Here is a 9,550-nt window from a genome sequence, read left to right on the forward strand (position 1 = left end):
CCCACGGAGGGCACCGGCGGGTGGGGAAGGGCCGGGAGGCTTGTGCCTGCTCCCGGGGCACTCTGGGGGCGCTGGCTGCTCAGGGCYCCAGGAACACTCTGAGGAGTGAGACAGGGAGTGGGGGGCAGCAGGAGTGAGTGGCAGTGGGAGCAGGGAGTGGGGTTCAGTGGGGCGGTGGAAGCAGGGAGCAGTAGAAACACAACAGACAGCACGACTGTGGCTGTTTCTCCTTCTGTCCAGCAGTGAGGAAACAGAGATCACGGCTCCAGCCCTGGAAGCCATGGGGGAAGCGCACACAGTCTGCAGTGGGTTTCATGTTGTGGYCCCCCAGACATAGCAGGCCAGTGGAGACCATCAGCTCTCTGATCTCTTGGGGAAACCGAGGCATTTGGGCAACTGTGTGCACAAGGTGGGTGGACGTAGAGGGAGAGTGGTACGTGGGGCAGTGCTCAGAACGTGGCATCCCAGGAAGGCAGGGACAAAGGAGYGGGGCTCACCTCTTCTCCATGGCTTCCTCCACAGCCGCCAGCCACYACTGCCAGCACCCAGCAGGGAACAGCAGCAGTGCCATGGATGAGGTGACAGAGCTGGAGCTGGGGAGCAACTCCCTCCTGAAGGCCGTGTGGCTTGGCCGGCTCCGGCTGACCCGGCTGCTGCTGGAAGGGGGGGCTTACATCAACGAGAGCAATGAGAAGGGGGAGACCGCCCTGATGGTGGCCTGCATCACCACGCACGTTGACCAGCAGAGCATCCACAAGGCCAAGATGGTGAAGTACCTGCTGGACAACAGAGCCGACCCCAACATCCAGGACAARTCTGGGAAAACAGCCCTCATGCAYGCCTGTATCCGCGGGGCTGGAGGRGAYGTGGTGTCCCTGCTGCTGGAGAGTGGGGCAGACCCCAGCCTGGAAGATCACTCGGGAGCCTCAGCGCTGGTCCATGCCATCAATGCCGAGGACAAGGCTGTGCTGCAGCACCTTCTGAATGCCTGCAGAGCCAAGGGGAAGGAGGTGATCATCATCACAATGGACACATCAGCCTCTGGCACCAAGACTGCCAAGCAGTATCTGAACGTTGCCCCTGCCCTGGAGTTCAAGGAGAGGGCTCCCCTCGATGAGGGCACAGCCCCCTCCAGTGCTCACCTGAAAACTCCCATCTCAGCACCTTCCCCTGCTGAGAAGGAGAGCAGCATTCTCACCCCACACCCTTCACAGCCCGGGAATACCGGGGACACTGAGCCACCCTCCCCAGGCCAGAGAGCTGGCACTGCCCGCAGAGCYCACCTGCCCCGGCTGAAGAGACTGCGCTCAGAGCCATGGGGTCTGGTGGCACCCTCAGTACTGGCAGCCTCCGCGCACCGAGACGACACACAAGTCTGCACTGACCACGAGGTCATCACGGGCATCAGCGACCTGTCACTCTCCAAAAAGCCCTCCCTCACCCGGAGCAGCAGCAGCAAGGGCAGAGACCCCTCTCTCTTCCCCCCAGTGGATGAGCAGGCACTGGGTCCGCTGGCATGGAAAGAGAAGAGCCCAGGCACCCACCCACGCCTGTCCCGCAGCATCACAGTCCCAGAGGAGCCAGAGAGCAGCAGCTCGGGAGCCAGCTCAGCTGCAGGGATGGACGCCCCACACTGGTGGAGGTCAGGCACTGAACACAGTGGAGATTCCCAGGTCACMGAGGCAGGGAAGGGGCCATCAGAGAGGAGGAAGCTGAGCGGGTCCCACCTGGCCTTGTTGGATGGTTGTGGTGAGTCTCCTTCCAGCAGCGCCAGCACATCGCCCAGCACTGGCCGGCGCCGGCCGCCCAGCTTGCTGGAGAGGCGAGGATCCGGGACCCTCCTGCTGGACCACATCTCCCACACAAGGCCGGGGTATCTGCCYCCCCTGAACGTGAACCCCAACCCCCCAATTCCTGACATTGGCTCCAGCAAAGGSCCCTCCCCGTTGGCTGCTGGGCTGAAGCCCCTGGCGCCCCTCGCACCCAGCTCACCCAGGCGGGGTGACCTGAGAGCTCACAGGAAGCTCCTCCGCAGACATTCCATGCAGGCAGAGCAGATGCGGCACCTCTCCGATTTTGAGGAGGTTGTGGCACAGTAACTCTGTCATAATTTGTTCACAGGGAGATGGCCAAAGCTGTGCTGTCCCTGTAGAAACGGGACAGTTCCCACATGGAGCAGGCACTGGCTCTGGAGACACGCTGGTGGCCGGGGGGGTAAGCCTCGTGCCCAGAGGCTGAATCAGGAGTGACCACTTGGGAGATTGATCCCAGACCATCCTAGTTCAACGAGCTCCSTGCCAAGGATTCCATCAGCAGTTCACTTATTCCTCACTAGTTACAATCCGTTTTTTTCCATCCCCCTCGTTCTCTCACCGAAACCCTTCACGGAGCCCCTGAGGCGTTCATGAAGTGCCTTCCAGGAGGGGAAGGGGCTCAGTACTGCCGGGCTGGAGGAGCGAGAATACGCCTCCACCCACGGACCGTGTCGGTGCTCTCCTGGAACGGGAGAGGGAGACAATCCTCCACTTCCGAAATAGCCGAGCGCTCCGGAGATCCGGCGGCTGAGCTCACCCGGCACCGCTGCAGCCTCGCCGCTGTGGCCGGAATGGGCTTGTCTCGTCTCTGAAGCGCCCCAACTTCAGGGGGTTCATTCCCCGCCACGCCGAGGAGCTCTGAATTCAGGGAACGCTGAATCCCGGGCAGGACGGTCCCAGCCTGGCTGCGTGGGAAGCCTCTGCCAGCGGCGGGGGACCCAGGATGCCAAGTCACCAAGGGTGGCACGGGCTGACCACGGCCAAAGTCGCAGGCACCGCGCCCCAACCAAAACCCCGCTCTGCTACCCCGCCCTCCCAACCCCACGCGTCCCCCACRCACCGTGTGCCGTGCACCGACAGATTCCATGATTCCATTAATGTGTTTATTTACGAGACTGCGCGTGTGTAGGGGTGCAGGGGCAGGTGTTGGGGTGACGCCGTGGCCCTGTGGAGACTTTTCCACGATCGCTGCGTTAATAAAACGCTCAGTTTTGGAAGGAGGCTGATCTCGCCGCCCGGTTCGGGGAGTCCCCCGGAGTGCCGAGGGGATACCGGGGTTCCCGTAGCGCTCGGCCCGGGGATGCTGGGGGGGTTCCCAGGGTGCCGGGGGCGCCGGGGAAGGTTCCTGGGATAGCCGTGGGTTCCCGCCCCGGGAGGTGCCGGAGGTGCCGCCGCAGCCCCGCCCCGCCCCGCCCGCAGCGGAAGCGCCACGTCAGGGGGGCGGGACGGGAGCGGTGCCGGTGGCGGTGCCGGTGGCCGTGCCGGGGGCGGTGCGTGTCGCGGTGCGTGTCGCGATGCCGGGCGCGGTGCGTGGCGCGGTGCGGACACTGTGCCTGGCCGCGCTGCTGGGCGCGCTGGGGGCCGGCGGGACGGAGCTGACGCTGGAGCTGCCCGATAGCGCCCAGCGCTGCTTCCACCAGGAGCTGGAGAGTGGCATCAAGTTCACTCTCGACTACCAGGTACTACCCTGCCTGCAGCCCTGCATGCTCCCTGCCTACACCCCCTGCCTGGGCCCTGTCTGCACCCCATTTATGCCCCATCCGTGTGCCCCTGCCCATGTCTTGTCCGTGCCCATGTACCTGCCTGTGCCCCCATGCCCGTGCCCCCTAGCCCACACCCCTGCCCATATGGGTGCCTATTGCCTCTGCCCCTGCTCCTGCCCACATTCCCATCTCTGMGCCCTGCAGAGCCTCAAGCAGGGCTGCAGTTCCCTCCCCCCATGCGCACTCCTGTTCCCTCCAAGCTACACTAGGAGTCGTTCCCAACCCCAGCCCCATGCCCAGCAGTGCCAACCTGAGACCCAGGTCTGGGATGTGCCCACAGCAGCCATGGGAGCACCTGASCTGGCCATGAGAGCTATCCCTGTCTCCAGGCACTCCACCTGAGCTGCAGGCACCCCACCTGAGTTGCTGTCACCGTGGTGCACACCTTCCCCTGGCCTGGGCCCCATCCCATGGGCATGGTGCCCGCTGGCCTCTCACACAGCCRTGGGGCTGGGCAGGGTCAGGGGCCCCTTGCCACGTCGCTTGGCAGGTGCCACCATCTGAAATACATCTCCCTGTGCAGGTGATCAGCGGAGGACACTATGACGTGGACTGCTATGTGGAGGACCCCAACGGCAAGACCATCTACCAGGAGACCAAGAAGCAGTATGACAGCTTCTCACACCATACCGAGGTCAAGGGTGTCTACACCTTCTGCTTCAGCAATGAGTTCTCCACCTTCTCCCACAAAATTGTCTACTTCGACTTCCAGGTGGGCGATGAGCCRCCCATCCTGCCTGACATGAACAACCGCGTCACCGCCCTGACACAGGTGGGTCCCAGGAGGAAAGGAGGGAGGGAGGGTGGCAGGGTCCTGCTGCAGCCCCCAAGCAGCCTCACAGGATGGCAGCTGGGTGCTCATCCCCCCATCCTCTGCTGGATGCAGAAGTGCCAACCGCCAGCCAACGGCCTCACCACACACCACATCCTCTGCCTTGGATGGGAGGGCTGTGCTGGGTATKGGCTCCCCCRTCTGCAACAGCCCATGTCCATCCCRTGTGAGGGAATTGCATCAGCCATTCATCCCTCAGTGCGAGCCTATGGGTTGGGCATCCTGGTGCCCTGGTGCAGCTCTCAGCTCGGTCCCAGAGCGGAACCACCCTGGATGGTGGACACAGGCACTGCTGCCCTGCTCTTGGGTGCCCTGGCACAGTCCTGGGCTCCCTCGGCTGTGCCACATCAGAAGTGACGAGGTGTGCTTGTCCTCCAGATGGAATCGGCCTGTGTCACCATCCACGAGATGCTGAACGCGGTGATCGACTCCCAGACCCACTACCGGCTGCGGGAGGCGCAGGACCGGAGCAGAGCCGAGGAGCTCAATGGCCGTGTCTCATACTGGTCAGTGGGGGAAACYCTGATCCTCTTCGTGGTCAGCATCGGGCAGGTGATGCTGCTCAAGAGCTTCTTCACTGAGAAGAGACCCAGCAGTGGTGGAGCTGGCACCTAGAGCCAGCATGTGTGCGTCCAAGTGGAGCAGGGAGTGGGACAGCTGTGGCCCTGGGGTCACGCTTTGCCTCCTGTCTGTGCCGTGGGCAGGCGGGGGTGATGGGACATTGCTGACCCAGGTGGACATGGTCACCCAAGTACAGGCATCCCCCAGCATCACCTCCCACGTGCCATCACTCRACCTGCCACCCTGTCCCCTCAGCTGGCCACCCTGTCCCTCTTCTCTGGCTCCACTGGGGAGCAGATGGGTACCCTGGACCCGCATCGACACTGGGGCACCCTCAGAGCCCGGCATGACTGTGATGGCCACGCGCTGCCCCTCAGAGCCCTGTGCAGCCACCGAGGGGATGGGGCAGCGCTGGCCAGCCTGGCACCCACCTGGTGCCATCAGCCTGAGGAGAGCTGCCTGTGGGCTGGGGRGTCTCTGTCTGCACCCCAGTTATCCTAGGGTGTTCCCAGCAGCAGAGCCACAGCAGYAACAGCGTCCAGCTAGGGCAATGTTTTTGCTAGGTGGTCCTGTGGCTCTACCGCTCCTCCCCTGCCAGCATTTCTCAGGCTGGCAGCAAATGGTGTGCCAGTACCAGGTGGTATTTTCATACTCACATGAGKCCATGCCTGAGACTCAGCCCCCCCACATCCCCCCAACCCTGCAGACACATGCCAAGGAAGCTCCATCCCCATGCGAGCACAGAGGACCCCCATGCACCTGGGACTGCAGCCCCTCATCCCCTGGAGCCCCCCAGAGAGACCCCCACAAAGACCCTGGGGTGACCCCCCTGTGCAAGACCCCTGGAGTGCCTGGTGTTCTGGCCCTCCAGCCCTCAAGTAAATGTGACATTATTTTTCAGAGCTGAAGCWACTCCAGACTTGGCCACTTTCAAATAAATCCCTGCAAGCACGGCTGGCACTGCTGTTATTGGGCACAGCTTCTGCCTGCTCTCCTGCCTTGCCCTGCTGAGGCACAGGAGCAGACGCTGGAGCCAGAGAGATCCCTCAGCAGGAGCAGCAGCCCTGTCTGTGCCCGAGCATGAGGCCACGCTGTCAGTGGGTTGTGATGGGTTCCCACTGGGCAGGGGGGACTGATGAGCCAAGGGAGCCCAGCAACCACCCACAGCAGAGTGGGGAGCCCCAGGCAGAGCCCAGCTCTGTGTCCTTTCTCCAAGGCTCGTGGGAATGCCTCGACATTGGCATCACTCTGGTGCTGGGGGGAGTGAGGAGCCCAGGCAAACACAGCCTCCCACCTCTCCAGGCCMCAGCAGCCGTGCCGTCAGCGCTGGCCTTGGGGCAGCTGCCGCGGGCGGGGGGACTGGCCCCGTGTGCCTCCCAACAGCCTTGGGCAGGAGCCAGGAGCTCCTGTTTGGAGCAGAGCCGACATCAGCAGCACCCTGGGACTGCCACCAGCCYGGTGTTGGCTGGCAGGGACCAGCCCTGCGCACACTGGCACCCGGAGCCTGTGGGGATGGAAAGGAAGGAAAGCGTCCAGCCTGACCAGGATGTGGATGGCCTTGGATCTGCCCCTTCCTGGGGACCTTTGAGCCACCCTTGGTGGGGACAGGGACAGGAGCAGCTGTGAGCCCAGTGGGTCGGGGTGCTGTCTCTGGGATTGCCAGCTCAGCTCCCAGCTGGGGAACACAGGAGGGACAAGAGGTGGTGGCCATAGGACAGTTTATTGCTGTGCAGGGCACAGAGAAGGGAGAGGGAACAGGGGCACCTCCACCAGCCCCAAGCTCACAGTGGCACTTCAGGGTGGGGAAAGAGATGGGCAGTGACTCCATCCCTGGTGGACCTGTGCTGACCTGGTCATCCTGCTGCCGGACCACCCTGCCCTGAGCACCCTGGCAGTCGTGCCAGTCTCACAGGGAGCTGCTGTGACAGGAGGCATCGCTGGCAGCCCCTGGGGACCTCCGCATCCCCTGGACTCCCCACTTGGGTGGCAGGGAGGAGGCTGAGCAGCGGAAGGAGCCGGTGGCTGGGGAGGGGGGCTGGACCAGGGGCCTGTGCCTACAAGGGCAACCCCAGCCCCCCCGGAGGGGGATGGTGAAGAGCCCATAGGTGATGGGGTCCAGGCACGCGTTGAAGAGACCAAAGATGAAGAGGATGTGGGTGAGGGCYGGTGAGACCCTCTTCTCCATGGCACGGGGACAGAACCAGTGCCAGAGCCCCAGCAGGTAGTAGGGGGTCCAGCAGAGGATGAAGGAGGAGACGATGACCAGGCTCATCCGCAGCATCCGCAGCCGGGCCCGTGGGATGTTGTTCCTGGAGCACCGCAGCGATGCGTCCTGCGAGGAGACTGGAGGGGCACAGCCCATGAGGGGAAAATGGGGCTGGGACGGGGACCCCATAGCCTGGGGGAGAGCTGGGGGGTCCCTGGGCGTGGGGCTGTGTCCCATGGTGCCTGGCACTCACAGAGGCCGGAGCCCATGCGGCGGGAGATCTCCAGCAGGATGCGGGCGTAGCAGCAGACCATGATGAGCAGYGGCAGCAGGAAGAGGCAGACAAAGCCCACCATGTTGTAGAGGGTCTCGTGCCAGGGCTGGGGGAAGCTGCCGCGTGTGGTGCACTGGGTGAAGTTGTGCGGGGGGCGCAGGGTGATGGTGTGGAACAGGAACAGCTGGAGAAGAGAGAGGTGGGGTGGTGCTGRTGGGGGTTTGTGCCTCCTGAGGCAGGGAGGGCATCGGAAGCYAAGGCAGGGACCCCCAGACCCACAGGGACAGATCACCCCGGGACTGGCTCTGCTCCCGTCTGACAGGGGCCTGGGGGAGAGGATCACTGCTGCAGCCGCCCTATTGTCACCTCTCCTTCCCCATCCCACAGAGCTCTCCAGCCCCTCTCATCCTCACCCTGCAKGTCACACAGTGGCAGCAGCCCTGGCAGTGAGCCCAGACAGTGTCACCAGACCCCGGGGAGCCGGCACAAGGGTTGGGTGGGATTCTGTCATGGGCTGGGGCTGGAGGGGCCACCGGGGTCGGTACCTGTGGCACCGCCAGCCCCGCGCTGAGGATCCAGGCCACGTGCAGCATGGCGCGGTTGCGGGCGTGAGCGCGGGCGATGGCCAGCGGGCGCAGGATGGCGGCCTGCCGGTCCAGGCTGATGACCACGGTGACAAAGGCGGAGGCGTACATGGCCAGCAGCCGCAGGTACATGAGCAGGCGGCAGGCCAGGTCGCCCGCCCGCCACTGCAGCGTGATGTTCCAGACGGCGTCCAGCGGCATCACCACCACGGTGACCAGCAGGTCCGCGGCGGCCAGGTGCCGCAGCAGCAGGCGGATGTGGGGGCGCCGGCCRCTGCCCCGGCCCCCCACCGCCCACAGCACCGCCAGGTTGCAGCCGGCCGACAGGGCAAAGAGGGTGAAGGTGACGGCCACGCGCACCTGGGCGGCGGGGGAGAAGATGGGCAGCCGCAGGGGCTCCCCGCCGTTCTCGTCCAGGGGGCTCCAGGCGCAGCCCCACTCCGGGGGGGCGATGCTGGGGGGCTCCACGCTGGCATTTCCCGCTGCAGGGCGTGCATCTGCATGGCCCCTACCTGCCACAATAGGCAAAGGGGAACAGCAGCCCTGAGGTGGGGGCTTGCAGAGGAGGCAGGCCACACACAGTGTTGTGGGTCCTGTCCCCTAGAGCCTTCTCCCTGGCCAGGGCTGCAGTGCCAGCACCACATTCCTCAGCCCAGTTCCGTGAGTTCCATCCTTGGCTGCTCACTGCATCTGGCTGCTCCCCCAGAGCCTCCCACAACCCCCAGAGCCCCTCCAGCTCCCCAGAGCCATGGAGGTCCCTGGCACCAAGCAGGGCAGAGGAAGATGATGGCAGCTGACCCCAACAGCCACCCACCTCAGGCCATCACTGCTGTGCCCYCTCCCTGCCCAGAGCATCCATTATGATCTTGCCTGGTATGGTGACCCCCCAAGCCCAACAGAGACACCCCGAGTGCCACACACCCCACTCCCCACASCTCACCTCCATCCGGGGTGTCCTGCCCAGCATTCCCCAGCCAGGCCATGGCAGGGCCGATGCTCACACACTGCCAAGGCTCTGTGCCGAGGGCTCCTGCATCTGCTCTGGGGTGCGAGTGGAGCGGGGTGGGGAGCAGGGCAGGTATCAGGCAGGTACTGCCGAGCACCAGCCCCTGCAGCTGCTGCCGCAGATGCTGTGGCGTGGGCGCCCTTGGCAGCTCTGAAGGGTCCTTGGAAGCAGCGGCTTGGAACAGCACGGTCCCTCCTSTGCCACCCACAGCACATGGACACGCACGTAAGAGTGTGTGGAGATGACACGCGGGAATGGACAATGGGATTGTGCCCCACGTGTGTGGGAGGGAGCCCTCCAGCCCAGGAGAGAGCCCTGCTTCAGKCCCCAGCCTGTGGGGGATGCTGCCAGTGCCCCCCAGGCTTGGCACTGCTGCTGCCAGGGCCAGGTATCAGGGCACACAAGCRCTTCTGGTATTGAGGTGCAGCATTTGGGGGGCCCAGAGACCCACAAGTCTCTCCTCCCAGCCCTGTGCCCRCCAGCTGCTCCCCCAGACTGTGGTGATCCCCG

The 9,550-nt window shown here is 64.4% G+C and overlaps 3 protein-coding genes across 3 annotated transcripts; 2 read left to right on the forward strand and 1 right to left on the reverse strand.

Moving 5' to 3' along the window:
* Positions 1-540: 540 nt before the first annotated feature.
* On the forward strand, positions 541-2,185 carry ANKRD34C (ankyrin repeat domain 34C). The gene has a single exon (XM_057386172.1). The coding sequence runs from the start codon at positions 570-572 to the stop codon at positions 2,097-2,099; it is 1,530 nt and encodes a 509-aa protein (XP_057242155.1). The 5' UTR covers positions 541-569; the 3' UTR covers positions 2,100-2,185.
* A 1,085-nt stretch (positions 2,186-3,270) lies between these two features.
* On the forward strand, positions 3,271-5,946 carry TMED3 (transmembrane p24 trafficking protein 3). Its single transcript, XM_057386171.1, has 3 exons — positions 3,271-3,493; positions 4,101-4,349; positions 4,788-5,946. The coding sequence occupies exons 1-3, from the start codon at positions 3,329-3,331 to the stop codon at positions 5,022-5,024; spliced, it is 651 nt and encodes a 216-aa protein (XP_057242154.1). The 5' UTR covers positions 3,271-3,328; the 3' UTR covers positions 5,025-5,946.
* A 930-nt stretch (positions 5,947-6,876) lies between these two features.
* Positions 6,877-9,017, reverse strand: LOC130585612 (gonadotropin-releasing hormone II receptor-like). The gene is made up of 4 exons (XM_057386175.1): positions 8,975-9,017; positions 7,996-8,546; positions 7,430-7,634; positions 6,877-7,313 (listed from the first exon to the last, which is right to left on the reverse strand). The coding sequence occupies exons 1-4, from the start codon at positions 9,015-9,017 to the stop codon at positions 6,877-6,879; spliced, it is 1,236 nt and encodes a 411-aa protein (XP_057242158.1).
* Between the last annotated feature and the right edge of the window lie 533 nt (positions 9,018-9,550).

This window comes from Malurus melanocephalus, unplaced genomic scaffold, assembly GCF_030028575.1.
Source record: "Malurus melanocephalus ecotype Western Australia unplaced genomic scaffold, MMel_1.1 scaffold_927, whole genome shotgun sequence".
Taxonomy (NCBI): Eukaryota; Metazoa; Chordata; class Aves; order Passeriformes; family Maluridae; genus Malurus; species Malurus melanocephalus.